At 32.2% G+C, this 14,661-nt stretch overlaps 2 protein-coding genes across 3 annotated transcripts; both read right to left on the bottom strand.

Moving 5' to 3' along the window:
• Positions 1-1,327: 1,327 nt before the first annotated feature.
• On the bottom strand, positions 1,328-7,445 carry LOC120116068. Its single transcript, XM_039136627.1, has 11 exons — positions 7,335-7,445; positions 7,163-7,218; positions 6,330-6,396; positions 5,555-5,678; positions 5,371-5,462; positions 4,590-4,795; positions 4,130-4,318; positions 2,880-3,033; positions 2,683-2,746; positions 1,624-1,680; positions 1,328-1,540 (listed from the first exon to the last, which is right to left on the bottom strand). The coding sequence occupies exons 1-11, from the start codon at positions 7,443-7,445 to the stop codon at positions 1,464-1,466; spliced, it is 1,197 nt and encodes a 398-aa protein (XP_038992558.1). The 3' UTR covers positions 1,328-1,463.
• A 2,691-nt stretch (positions 7,446-10,136) lies between these two features.
• Positions 10,137-14,081, bottom strand: LOC120116126 (histone acetyltransferase MCC1-like). 2 transcript variants are annotated; one of them, XM_039136673.1, is made up of 6 exons: positions 13,844-14,081; positions 12,798-13,015; positions 12,563-12,707; positions 12,156-12,255; positions 11,841-12,069; positions 10,137-10,473 (listed from the first exon to the last, which is right to left on the bottom strand). In XM_039136673.1, exons 2-6 carry the CDS (start codon positions 12,917-12,919, stop codon positions 10,320-10,322), a joined length of 750 nt encoding a protein of 249 aa, XP_038992604.1. In that variant the 5' UTR covers positions 12,920-13,015; positions 13,844-14,081; the 3' UTR covers positions 10,137-10,319. The 2 variants fall into 2 exon arrangements, with proteins under 2 accessions (XP_038992604.1, XP_038992605.1); XM_039136674.1 differs by having other exon boundaries at positions 12,578-12,707.
• Between the last annotated feature and the right edge of the window lie 580 nt (positions 14,082-14,661).

Genomic DNA, 14,661 nt, shown 5'->3' with positions numbered 1-14,661 from the left:
AAAATAATTCTCACTCTAAACTTTTTATTTTTATGAAATGATTTTAAAAGAAACAAAAAATAAACCGCTAAAATTTGAAGAAATGAAAGTGACAAATTTTTATATTTTTTCGTGTTCGAGTTAAATTTTAATTTTTGATTTTAAGTTCGAATCAAATTAAACTCAACTTTAAATTTTTAAGTTCAAATCAAATTCAATAATATTTGTACTCAATTTGTCTCGTTTACACACTCCAATTTCTTTCTTTCAAGGAGAGAGAGGAGGAGAAAACTTGTTTTTTATTTTCATTTTGAGAGATGAAAAATAAAAAGATAAAAAGGATTTAAACGTGAAGAATTATTATTATTATTTAAATGGAAGAGTTATGCCATTAATCATTGCTGTCGAGTATTGGTATGTATTCAAATATTTAAATTTTTTTAAAGTTTTATATTCACTTAAGAATATTGACTTTCATATCCATCTCACATATGAATATTTTAATATAAATACAAACAAATTCAGATGAAAAATAAAAAAGGTAAGAATCGTTTGAATGTGAATTATTATTTCTGTCTAAGTACAAAGTTTTAGAAAATTAATATGATCATATAAATCATATGAAATAAGAGAAATAAAAATTATATTCAAAAAGTGATTGATAGATTTATTTTGTTGAGACAATATAATAAAGGATAAAAAAGAAAATACAATTCATTTATCTAGAAACCTGGATTTGAATAGTTATGTATGCAAGGTGTACCGACTTTGCTTGTTTCCATAGGGTAATTTATTTATAGTTTACAAGCTACATTTCATTTTGCTAATAAATTTTAATTGGCTTGTCTATGTTGCAGATGAAGATGAAAATAGGATTGAGACCAACACGCTTCAAATATGTACATGTATTGAGAGCAAGTATCTTCCTGATCCTCTTAAGTCACCATGCTCAAACGTCTACATTTCAATCTGCAAATTTTTGTCTTCCCCTCTGCTTCTTTTACCATGTTTTTCTTTAATTGACAACTCAGACTTCTGTTAATGAGTTAACGGAAGTTAACGGCTACTAGACTAAAACCAAACATACCGATAACGTAAGGGATCAAAACCACTCTTTTTTTGAACCAATGACCAAAATCAATCAGGCCGAAAACATAAGAGATCATTCGTATAATTTACCCAAAAGAAAAAGGTAATAAATGCTTCAACAATGTTGTTGATTTGCTATCTTAATCAAATCCGGTTAAATTTAAAAATGGGAGAAGAAGAAAATATACAAATGGATCTTTATTTCTAGTCTGATTACCATTTGAGGAACCAAAAACCATACACAAGTTTGGAGCTTTTCTGTCATCAAAGAGGTTAAAATTTCAACAAGGTCAAAATGTGTTGAATATGGACATGTGCACATATATGAAAGATCTATACTTATTATACACATGTTCGGATATGTGTTAGGCACTGTACTTTATGGAACTTGGCTCTTAGAATGAGAATTCTTTTGGTATTTCTCGAAACTTACCTGACAAGAAGCTTTCATATTTCCTTTTAAGGTCTCCGCCTGAAAAATATTGCATTCAGGTAAATAAATCCAGATCTAACAATTGCAGATGATGTAAATAAAGAGGGTTGCATAGCTACCACCTTTAGGTTTAAATGGTTCAATATTTTCTGATCTAACCAACTTGAAAATATCATTGCCTGGAAATCAACATGAAAAAAAAATAGAAATAGATATCATAACTTAAAATCCTTCAAGCAGAAAAAATGGGAATGAATAGAATACCTAAACTAACAGAAGGTTCTGCCTGCTTTTCACCCAGTTAAGATTAAGGAAGATAGGGTAATGGATTTGATTTGGCAGATTTTCTCCTATTAATGTATTATAGATCTGTAGGACCCGAAAACTATTTTCCGTATTCCATATTAAAGAGGAATTGGGAATAGATAATCTTATACCAAAGAAGGGTCCTACTTTTAGTATTCTTTCGTATTTGATTTGATATCAAAAGAAAAAATATATCAAGAGTTTTCATAAGGCAAAATGGAATAGCAATGAGCTGAAGATATCAGGGTAAGTTGAGTACAGATTGAATAAGATATCATGCATTCATCAGTCATGCTGCGTTTGGTTACATAAGTATTAACACAAAGAAAGCTTAAGTATTACATAAGATTTTAAAATAGTTTTTCACAACATAAAGAAAGAGTTAGTAGTAGTACAAATATAAACCTGAAACTAGACAGATGTATAAGTAAAAAATAATACATATTCAAATAAGCAAAATATATTCCTTCCATTAGTTCAAACTAAATGTGAGTTGCTGAAAGTTACCAAGTGAAGTTAGTTTATTTCTAACTCATGTACAAAAACATGAGTAAAAGATAACACTCCCACCAAATGTAGCACCAATGTTCAGCTTAATGAGGCAGTGTCCTAAATTAGAAGTTCAAGCGTTAAGATGATTTAATGAGGAATTACTTTATCAGTCTATCAACAAGAATCTGGTGCATTTATGTTACCTAGACTTGAGTGTAAGTGCTAGACACAGATGTGTCTAATGTGGATATTTTCATTTTTTTACGTTTTCTTTTCATGCATTTGGAGTATCAGACATAGGTGCTTTAAGAAAAATGATGAATCGGAACAACATAACTGTGCATGTAGGTAGATGTTGAGAATATTTCATGATTTTTCCTTACCTGTAACATTCTTTTCTCCATGACCAACATTGACAAGGAAGGTCGGTATCAGGTGCTCTTTCAACTACATAAACATTTTAGAACATATGATGTTAGTGCAGCCCATCAGGCAGTTAATGAAGACAATGAATTAATTTAACGTATTATGATTTTTGAAAGAAAGCATTACATAAGCTAGTAAATTATCATATATTAACCTTAGAGAGAAGGGCCTTTGCAATATCTAATGCACCAATAGAGGTAGGACCTTTAGCGTAAGCAGGCACAAAGTCCCCATTTTGATAGCCAGCCAAAAAGTGGTAAGCAGCTTGACCCGGAGAGAGTTCTGATACAGAGGGGATGCTACCAGAACTGCAGGGCAAAAAAAAATCCACTCTTGTAACAGCAAGGTCAACAATGTATGCAGGAAAAACATGCTAAATATATCAATTTGAGTATGGTTTCTCGGATTCTTCAAGATTTTCAAATATATAGGAACCAAATTAAATTACATTTTCATTATTTATCCAATGGTACGGCAGGCAATGAAGCAGTGAACCACTGAGAAAGTTGAAAATACAACCTTTGGTCCATACAGATTTTCCATTGCACCATCAGGAGAAAGATTTACAATACAATAACCAATGTGGAGGAAAGCCGCTGAAGTCAATACATTCTAGGCACCTTTAGTTGCTAGTTTTGAGTGATGTCTAAAGAAACGTAAGGGATTCTTTGCATATTTATCAATTTCTCTATGGTTTTATTCGGTCTTTGGGATGCATTAGTTAATTTATATCTCAAAGGAAGCATAAGCAACTTGAGAATGTTTAAGGAAGATATCTGCAAGAACCAAAAGTGCTCACGAACATGGATTTTCCTTTAAATTAAAAATAACTAGTTTTTCCTTTTTCAAAAGAAAAAAAAATTGTTAACTTCTTACTTGGCTAAAGAACTAGCAGTCGTGGTTTCAAATGTTCCAAGACAAGTGGATATGCGAGAGAACTAGCCACTAAATTCAACAAACTCTTGAATAAATATTTAATGTTCAACTTTTGAAAGATAACTCTTGCTAACATACCATATTTCATGAAGATGCAAAGGAAAGAAGACACTGATACCAGAGGGGACATCAGGTTGCATTGCAATATTGCATATGATTGTCGAAACAAACATAATGTGTCGCTTTACCTATCAAATGTTGCAAGGATGATGGCAGATGGTATCTTGCATATGTTTATGCAACTGTATTTTTTGGTTCTAAACAAGGGTGCAACACCTTGAGAAGAAAGGACAACACGGTATTTGCAGATAACAATAGATCTGAACAACTCTGAATGAAATTCTCTGAAGCAAACAAAGAACCACAGAACCACCAGACACTAGGAGCCTGAAATTTCCAACCTACAGACCTGAGATACATATGCACACATATATTTTTACAACGTGACAGTAGATAAAAAGCTCTTACCTAGCAGATATTGGAAGGCCTCCACGTGCAGATATAACTGGCTCAGATAAAGCAGCTAATGCTAATTTAGTTCCATTTATATCAGCAAATGCTTTACCACACAAAATAAGCGAGGATCGCTCAACATCAGCAGCTATAAATCCATTATTTCCATAAGCTCCAAGCCCAATGACATCCCCAACAGCTGTACTGCATAAGTAAAAATCAGAAGCTGTAAAATCATGAATTATTAAATCTTAAACACTATTAGTTCTGACTGGGCCAAAACACACAAACACAATTAGTTCTGCTAGAGTTCCACTGAAACAGGGTGAGAGAGCTGAACACTACAAGGAGAAACCAAGTATCTGAGATATTTTCAGGAAATTAGAACTCTATTTCAGGTCCTACACTATACACATACATCTGTGAGTTGTAACTACAAAATGCATTGAAAACAACAAAAACATTAAATTCAAACCTTATTGATGTAGCTGCATAGACTGTTAAAGGACATGAATCATGGGAGACAGCACGAATAGGTGTCTCCCAAAGAACATTTGAAAGTGTCAATAAAGGAGATGGATTGTCACTAATCACACGAACTTTAGCATCAGATTCTGGTGATAAACCGATAGCCCCATCATGGACAAAAATGTTTGAGATTGACGACATGTGAGTTGTGACCTGATAAAAACAAGATTAGCATAACAAGCCTTGTTGTCCACCGTATTGTGTATTACTATAGGAATTCAAGAAGCAATGTGCTGACATATATACCTATGATCTTAGCACATCTTTATGCTCTACACTCGAGAAAATCAAACATCATGCCTATCTGTTTTGTCCATGAAAAGTACCCAATATTCTGTTCTTTTACACAAAAGGTCCACTTCCACTGCTAATGTAATATATATAAAGTATAAACACACTCACACACACAAACATATATATTATGGACTTGGCTTCTGCATCCCTCTTTTGTCAAATTTTCCACAAGCAACTTTCAGGCACTAACATTTCCCACTACAGTATGCAAAACGCAACATTTTGTAGAAAAATATTACCATTTACAAATAAAAAGTAACCAAGTTTATTCTCTAAGATTCTAACCATGCACATAGACGGGATGTGTAATAAAAAATTAAAAATGCATGTAAGCAAGCTGGAGAGTGAATAAAGAAAAGAAACTTTCATTCTTATACCAACGAATAAAGGCGAAATAAGAACAGAAATAGTAACAGCCCAAAAACAAGACATACCTGCTTCAAAAGTTTACTATATTGTGCCTTTGAAATTGTTGAAGTTCCCCCAAGAGTTCCTCTAACATGAAGTGGAAGCCCTGACAAGGATTCTAACAAAAGAAATGGGAACCAAGAAAATCAGAAACATGTAAACAATAAAAGGATAAAGTACCATTTCACTCAACATAGTATAAAGTTTTACCTGCAATAGTTGCACCTTTTTGTTGCAATTCAGAAGACTTCAAGTTTTGGAAAGCTTTATCCTTCACAATCACACCTTTTCCAGCCAGACCCCAATTAAGTCCATAAGAAATCCAGGGTTTTCTCTATATTAAAAGAAGCCAAGAGAAGAATTAAAGGTATGCTACTTCCATCATGTACAAACTAAACAGTGGGTCAAATACCATGGCATACCATCACACCACCTTTATTAAGATACGAGTACAGCAAACACAATAATAAAATAAATTTTATATATTTGGTAGACACATTAATGCAAATAAATGTGATAGACAGACACGTTTTTCCACTAAAAGTAGGCTCTAAAATTATAATTCAATTAATTTGCTCACAAGGGTGACCCAAAGGTCGTGCTCATTCCAACCCAGATTATCTTTCATCTTTTAAACTCATAATAGTAAGCTTGCATATGCAACAATATGTCCAGATACTCCTAAATGGATAGCTTATAACATCACCCAGGGAAAAACTAAATGAACAGTAAAAATCTCCAAAAATTTTTTATAAGAAGAGGAGGCCTCGTTAAAAACCCCCTTCATGATTAAAGAAGCGTAAAAATCTCCAACATGATTCTAGAGGCAAAGCAAGAGAAGCTTTTAAGCAATCAAGCAATTCACAAAACAGAAAAAAAAAAATTGAAACTGAACTTTTATTTTTTGCTGATGATTGCAGATGGTTCTTGAACACTGCCTCTGAAGAAGATAAGACTCACAACCACTGATTCATGGAGCCTGCACCAGGCAACTTCTTTCCTTTTTTCTTCTAGATTTCCTCTTTATGTATTCTTTTTCTTGATTTAATATCCTGAGTTCAAAAAATCAATTTAAGTTATAAGTTCATTTTCCTTTTTTTTTTTTGTAATCTGATTGTGGATTCCTGATTTGCTTTTTCCCAAATTGTATTGTGGATTAAAGATCTAGAAAGCAAAAAAATCCATCCATGTCCTTTCCATTTCGTAATATCAACTACATCTAACATTTTTTGGTTTGTCCTGACATATAGGATGCATATCTGGTCATGCTTAGAGGCTTATAACGACCGACATCGATATGCAGAGTATATGCTGTGGTCAGTTCTTAATATCCAGTGGGGGATGTAGCCTTTGTTCAGGGTGGGCACGTGCCCACCCTGAAATCCGAATTTCTTTACATTAGTAGTTCATTTTACTGAGGGTGCCCACCCTGAAATTTTATTCAACCTACCCCATACAAAAATTTATGTTATGAATATATGTGTGCCCACCCTAAAAAATATTCTTGGATCCGCTACTGCAATCATATCTAATCAAGAAATATACACGTTCACAAGGCTTGATAAGCAGAAGTAATAGGAAACATTCAAAAGCCAGATACACTGACATACCAGAAGAAATGTCAATAAATTGATGTATACTTAATATTAGCAACACCCTATGATATGGAAGGATAAAGAGGAGGAGGAAGGGAACCAAAATTGACTCCATGAAATTTGAATACATGTTGGTCGGTCAAAATCATTTCATAGCTATTACATCCTTAAACAGCTTAGGCATTACTGCATTAGGTCTATCGCTTTTCAAGTAAAATTTTACCTCAGAGATGAAACTGTTTCACCTTCCTCCTCAATCACACGAGCTGAAACCTTGTTCTGCAAAAACCAAAACCAAAAAAGTACTAATAGTTCAAGAATAGTTCAGATTAAGCATCACAAAACACGGAAAGTGCATATGCACATAAGTCATTGAAGATATAAGTCAAACAGACGTGTAACAAAATTGAAGTTGGAAGCATGGAAGCATAGTGGATTGCAGAACGTGACTTGCCAGGGTTTAGCAGATTGACGATGTGAAGATTATGAAATGTATGCAATGACATATCTGACTTTTATACTGTTACAAAGAAAAAACAAACAAATTGTACCAAAATCACATTAATAAGACCTATGTTACTTGAACTCTTCATCTTCCATGAAGTATTCACGTCCAAAACATATTTGGATATAAGAAAGTCGAGTTGAATTTTAAAGGATGGTTCGAATCCCCTTTCAACATTTGCAAAGTTAAGTAAATCCATACAAATACTAAATAGTATATAAAAAAAGATTAAAGATAACTAGAAACCCTAATTCAAACAATTCAAGTGAGAATCCATTTTCGGCTGTAGGCCCATCCAAAATGCTACATACTTAACTCCAGCTAAAGAATATAAACAGATAAAAAAAAAGTAAGCCACTAATGAAATGCCCCAATACCTGAACGGTCAAAAAAATGTTATCTCAAAAGAAGTCGAGCCACCTTCAAAAACAAGAAAAGAAAATCGAAAATCAAAGAGACTTACGCTTCGAGAAGAGTGTAGGAAACGATACGAAGAGGAAGAGGAAGTTTGGATGAGCCGTTTGAGAAAACGGTTCCTCATTTTCACTTCCTTGTCACTTTAAACACTGACGAAATTGTTAATAGGGTAAACTATCAAAAATAGGCACGCACGTTTTATATTTGTACATTTTATTCATCAAATTAAAAAATATTAAGTTTGATAATTTATATTATTTTTTATTAAGTTTTGACCACTGTAACGTGGAAGGTTGTTCGTTTGATAACGTAATATTAGTAAAAAGATTTAATTTTTATTTTAACTCTTGAAGTTTAGATAAATTTTTAATAACGGCCTTTTTAACCCAAATAGTTTAGGGACAAATCTTCAATTTACCTTCTTTTTAATATGCTATTCTTTCTTTTCGAAATCCTAGTTTTTTACCCACTCTTGCGCTGCACACCCCGTCCCCAGGCTTCTCTCCGTTCATTTTCTCCGTCGTCGGTCACCTATTAAAATCACTGCCACCGACTGATCCGCACCTAGAATATGCATGTATACTTCTTCTGGAATCTTTAGTGTAGTGCCTTTCGTTGACCTTCCTTTTGTTATATGATCTCTCTTTCTTCTAACAATAAGACTGGGTGAATGACGAGAAGAGTGGTGAGTTATTTTTTTTTTGCTTAATACAAAAAGAAAAATTCAAATTATACTTTTTTTTTTATTTAGGTAAGTAAATTTTTTTAATGTCGATTTAGATGTCTAACGTTATAAATATGATCATTTTAAGTGTTTCGGTCATAACGACTATTAAAATAATATATTAAGTAACTCATGTCACGTTCAAATAATTTTAAAATATATTTTTAAAAAAAACTTAAGAACATTGTTATTATTTTGATAAATCTATGATAAATACAAGATAGTATATATTTAAATATTTTCAACCATTTGACAATAAACGCTCATACTCTTGCATAAATGATGTTCGAATCCGATACTTAAAAAAAATAACAAATCATTTAATTACTAAGGTTGCTTAGTTTGTGTTTTAAAAATATTATTTTATTTAAAAAAAACCCTAATTTCTTAAAAAAAATTCAAATCCTAACCTTAAAATAGTCACTTCTATAAAAACAAAAAATATTTTCTAAAACCAACCTAACCATAATTATTTATGATTGTTGTTATTTTATCACTTTCGTAAACTCATTTGATACACAAAAAATTATTGTTTCTTTAACAATGACAACCGAATTTATTAACAAAAACAAAGAAAAAAAATCAGAATTACAATGCACCCAAATATTGAGAGAGAAAATGAGGACAATAGTCGTAAAAAATTTCATACAAAAATAAAACTATTAAACTCAAAGATACGAAGAAAAACGTAATCTTCCATTGAGAATGACGACAAACATTAAAAGAACTCAGTAACCTTCACAAAAACTCTAACTCTGTCGAACATCAAAACAACAACAAATGTATGCAAAAAGAGTACTAAAAGTCATAAGGATCGTGCATAAAAACAAAGAAAAATATATCCAAAAATAGATATTCTTATTCAAAATTAAGAAAAAATAAAGAAATAAAATAAAATAAATGACATAATATGAAAAGATGATTAATAATCATCGGATGTCAACAATTAGCATTAGATTATCATCATCGTCAATTAAACAAAAATCAAAAGAAAATAAAATGACAACACAAAAATATTGAAAAAAAAACCTAGATTAGAAAAAGGAAAAAAAAACCGAAACCAAAAAATATTGATTCCTCTCATTTATCTCCACTCATATTTTACAAGTCTTTTTCTTTTGAAAAGTATTGATTCCTCAATCGAGTGAACGAATATGGATTCTCTATATTAATCTTGGGCTGATGTCTATTTTATAATTACATCAATCAGATTTTTTATATTTTTAAGAAAATAAATTTTATCACGATACAATAAAATTATTTATGTGAGATATTTTTGTTATTGCTATTTTTTTAAAAAAATTTTACAACAGTGTCATTTCAAACATAAATGTATTTGTTTCTTTTTCAACTTTAACCTATTCCAGTTTCAATTCATTAACAATATAAGGACTAATTTGAACTACTCCATACAGTAGAAGGACCTAACCAGATACTTTTTGGCCCTGTCTCTTGCATTTCAAAATCAATCCAATCGATAAGTAAGATTGAATTTGATGCAAAGTAAAATGAACAGATAGCAAATAGAAAAAACAATCATACACAAGTAAATAAACATACATTCACTATTTTCTCCTTTTCCCTTATTTCTTTAGGAAACATTAACAGATGAAGAAAGAGGGAATAGTATAGATCGGTAGTTGACTTTTTCTTCTTCTCTTTGAATGGTGTCAACTCTTCTTTTTTATTAAATGTCTTGAAAGATGGCTGACAACCACACAACTACAACACTTATCAAACATACTCTAATCCGGAACACTCGGTATTAGTCATTCTCTTACTTTGAGTTTCGTTGCCTTTAGGCCATTTCGGTTTCGCCATCATCAGCTTAGAAGCCACAGTCTTCAGACCGGTCTTTGTGCAACGAACAATAAGTGTGATGAGCTCTCTGCAGAATACAGGTTTGAAGCAGTTATTTCACACACAAAAACAATAAGTAATAGAAAACATTACACGGTCGGCTAGTAACGAAACATAACGGATAAAAGATATCCGATTCTTGAACATTTTCTACTTTCAAGGGACATGAAAGATACAAGGTTAGGTATCAAACCTAAGGAAGAACATCAATGTTAAAGCTAAAGTCTAAAGAGCTTAATCACCTGCTGGAAAATTCTCATAAATTATTCTTTCTTATAACAATTGTCCCAAACTTTGTAATCAGACCATTTGGTTATAGCACAGACAATAGGCAAAAATTGAGCATGACCGCGTGAATGAAAAATAAATATCTTAAACTAAAATCTCCAAATTAAGGTTCCGGCATCACCGGATTCTTAAAATGAACCGCACACTGTCTCAATCAAGATGATTATTTAATCTTTGAACATACTATTTCCTCAATAAATCCAATAAAAATGCCATAACCGTATTACTCTCAGGCCACAGTAAGTTCAATGAAAAACAAATTTCCAAATCAACAGAAGGAGTTCATCTGGACTCTTACATTCTTATTTCTTCACACACCATTTCTGAAGGCTCGCTGTACTGAATTTAAAGAAAATAACATTTATGGTCTTTTAAAATTATATTTTCCCGATCGATAAAACACTATAATAGGGTATAAGCCTATTTACCTTTTCTCAACCTGGAAAAAGCCTAAAACTTACAAGGTTAGTTCAAGGAGCATAACCAATCTTCGGGTTCGGCCAATAGAATGCAAAGAAGAGGGAAAATATCTGTTTGGTTTGAAATTTGATCTATGATAACACAATCTGTCCAGGAAATACTATATACTATACTGACTACATCATGTTTGTTACTCGTAAAGGATACAATGACAATTGAAACTTCAATAACAGTATTGCTGTGTAAATCATCCACCATACCACATAAAACATCTGTTAGTCAAACGGAATCTGCACATGACCTAAGTGATGTAGAAAGTTGAGCATGGCCCTAAAAATTATCTGCTTAACTGGTAATAATCTCATTTCTTTTCCGATTTATGTCCTGCTCTTTCTTTTTTGGCCATCGATTTATGTCCTCTTTAAATTGCTATATACTCCCCATAACCACATTACTTAGAATCGGGTGTGAGTATCAAGTATGGGTATGTGTCCGATATGGAACGGAGAGTTGAAGCAACACATCCCCATAATAGTAGTTATATGAACAATAAAAGTAAGGGTAAAAGTTAGTTCTCCCCCAATTCTCCCAGTTATCTCTTTAGTAAACTCAGAAGTGGTTATAAAATACTAGGTGTCTATTTTTATATAGTAACATGTATGTTCAAAAGGTATCTTTTAGACTTACAATGGTGAGCAAGGAGAACGGCCGCCATTTATGTAATAGATGAACAAATATGAATCATAATGATGACCATGGATCAAGTAAAATCCATGCAACCTCCGCACACACTTGAATGACATCTTCGTGTATAAATGAATGGCTGGATTATTATAAGAAATCACATGCAAGTAAACTGCACGGCATACTGGGATGCTTGAAGCGTATTTAATAACCTCACGGATCAGTGCTGTAGCTGTTGATCCAATAGCAAGCAAAAGATACATTAAAAATGTGAAAGGAGAAAGAGGAAGCGTTAGCAGAAGAAAAAAATGATCCTACCTATACCGAGATTTCTGTATGCATCTACAACTCCGAGTGTCAGAATATATACTAAATTTTGATCCCACCTTGATGAGTCATAACTGAGCAAATCTGCTACCTGCATGATATGTGATAGTCGAAATGAATTATTGGAACCACTCAAATACTTCAGTATTGTAAAAAATAAGAAAGTCAGGAAAATATTCGAGACCCAGAAACAGAAGCTACGTGTTGAATGTCAGTATTATTTGTCCTCAACAATCATCAACAAGGAAATATATTCATTTTAAAAACCATGAAAAACAACTTTTACAGCCATATGGTTTTACTTATTCAAACATTTTAGACCCTGCTTAAATCATAATTCAACTATCAAGCAAATATAATTAATGCATTACATACGCATAGGCACATAGATGACACACCTCACTATCCTTTACCATTATAATTCTTGCAGTAACAAATCCAATAAGCTCATCACTTTGACCATCGGGTCGACTGCGATCAACAGCTGCCCATGACACAACATCACATCCATTCACGACACTTTGGAAAAACTCTGACTCATACCTGAAGATATCAATACCCTTCCTTGAAGGTGCTAGAACGAGAAATACTCTTTACTGAAGAACCTCAAAAGAAAAGTAATACACTTCTTACCTGATAGGAAATAAGTCACTGTGGATTTGTTCCAAAGTTTCTAAATCAGATGGCTTTATCGGCCTATAGCAGATGGTAGGACGATGTTTGATTCTCGGGTTCATCATCAAGGACTGTATCATTAATCCCCAGAAAAAAAGTGATAGAATTGGAGAAAAGGAAATTCTCCTTCCATTTATGCAGCATCAGCCACAATCTCCATGCAGCAGCCAACAAAACTGACAGAAAATACTGCACATTAGCTAGATCTAATATCATATACACCCAATACCAGCTGAAAACACACGAAACCGCAACTCAGATGCAACGGGAATAAAGGGTCCCTTCATTTTATAGCTATTACACCCTTCTTTAGAACATCAGGGAACTTCAAAGAACACTGTAACATTTAAAATCTATGATTGGTCTGTCCAGTTGTTACTTTGGTATTTGTTTCTTACTTCACCAAACCATCATTTAAAGAATTAAAAAAAAAGGATGTTTCTTTTAAAATAACATCAATGGTTTCACTTCTAATCATCTGCACTTTCCTTGTATAAACAATTTAATAAACAAAGAACATATAGCAAAAACAACTACACCTAAAAAAAATTCCGAGCTCGAGTTCGAAGAGAGTCAAATGCTGTTGCAGATTCATTGGCAAAGGCCTGCACGGATGAGGACGCTGATATTTGTTTAAGTAATAAAACTTTGTCATTTTCTTAAAAAATAAAGTGTTTCAAAAACAGCCTCAGATTCACTTTCTTTCACCTATTTCTATTAAAAACATAACAAAGCATAGAGAGCTTAACATTTATATATCAATAAATATTCCACCAGCAATTTGAATAATTGAATATCAATAAAGAAAGCTTAACATTCAAAAGAAACAAAACCCAGAATTCCAAATACACTAAAAACCAAGTAACCAATGATAGACACTCAGAAAACCCAAGTTGGAAATGAACCCAAATCAGTAAATTACATGAAGAAAAAAATTAAAAACAAAAGGACGATCAAAAGAACAAAGACCAAAAATTTGTGGAAAAAAGGGGGAAATCAGTTACCCGGAGAAACTCAGAGTTGAACAAGAAGGGGATCCTGGGAATTCAACGGGTTAAAGGAAGAGGTTCTATTTGATGATCACCGAAGGAGACAAAGGGAAAACGGCAGAGGAACATAGGACGACTGGAGACCGGAGACGCGGCTTTTGTCTTCTTGATGAATTTTGTTTTTTATTTTGCTTGTCTAGAATTCTTGAATCTTGATGATTGTTAGAACTGCTGCGCGAATTAAAAGATTTAAAGATAGTCAACATGTGGAATAATCAAAGTAAATGAATCGATACTTTAATTAGATTCTTAAGCTAAACAAAACTCAATGTGGAATATAAGTCTTTTTTTTTTTTGGCATAAAATATAAAAATAATTTGTTATGTTGGTAAATTACGCGATTAATATTTAAATTATCAATTTTAATTCGTTTTAGTACCTAATTTTTTTAATTTTTCAATATCATACATAACGTTTAATTTTTGTTTTATTTTAGTATTATCGTTAAAAAATTAACGTTAAGTTTTGAAAAAAATTGAAAGTTATGTATTAAAACGAGCTAAAATTAATAGTTTAGGTATTAAACGTGTTAAGTTTTTAACATATGGGTATTAAAATGAAACAAAAATTAAACGTTAAGAATGGTTCTAAAAAATTAAAAGTTTAGATACTAAAATGGACCAAAATTAATAGTTTAAGTAATAAAACGGACTAAAATATTCAAGGGAGTCAATAAAGTAGCGCTTTATAGTTACATGATCATTTTGTAACTTTCAATAGTCGGGGACTCAATAAAGTAATATCATATAATTAGTGGATCATTTGTGTACTAT

Source organism: Hibiscus syriacus, unplaced genomic scaffold (assembly GCF_006381635.1).
Source record: "Hibiscus syriacus cultivar Baekdansim isolate YM2019G1 unplaced genomic scaffold, ASM638163v2 tig00110283_pilon, whole genome shotgun sequence".
In the NCBI taxonomy this organism is placed as follows: domain Eukaryota; kingdom Viridiplantae; phylum Streptophyta; class Magnoliopsida; order Malvales; family Malvaceae; genus Hibiscus; species Hibiscus syriacus.
This window is presented reverse-complemented; position numbering and strand designations above follow the sequence as displayed.

Bases quoted from the DNA above. Each gene is read 5' to 3' on its own strand.
- LOC120116068 (XM_039136627.1), bottom strand. From the start codon at position 7,445: ATGTCATTGCATACATTTCATAATCTTCACATCGTCAATCTGCTAAAC. The intron at 5,463-5,554 runs GTAAAACTTTAT...TTCTTTTGTTAG, and splicing joins AAAAGGTGCAACTATTGCAG to AATCCTTGTCAGGGCTTCCA. The intron at 1,541-1,623 runs GTGGTAGCTATG...AATATTTTTCAG, and splicing joins TGAACCATTTAAACCTAAAG to GCGGAGACCTTAAAAGGAAA.
- LOC120116126 (XM_039136673.1), bottom strand. From the start codon at position 12,919: ATGATACAGTCCTTGATGATGAACCCGAGAATCAAACATCGTCCTACC. The intron at 12,708-12,797 runs GTAAGAAGTGTA...TGATATCTTCAG, and splicing joins AGTGACTTATTTCCTATCAG to GTATGAGTCAGAGTTTTTCC. The intron at 10,474-11,840 runs GTAAGTCTAAAA...TGTATTCTGCAG, and splicing joins CGTTCTCCTTGCTCACCATT to AGAGCTCATCACACTTATTG.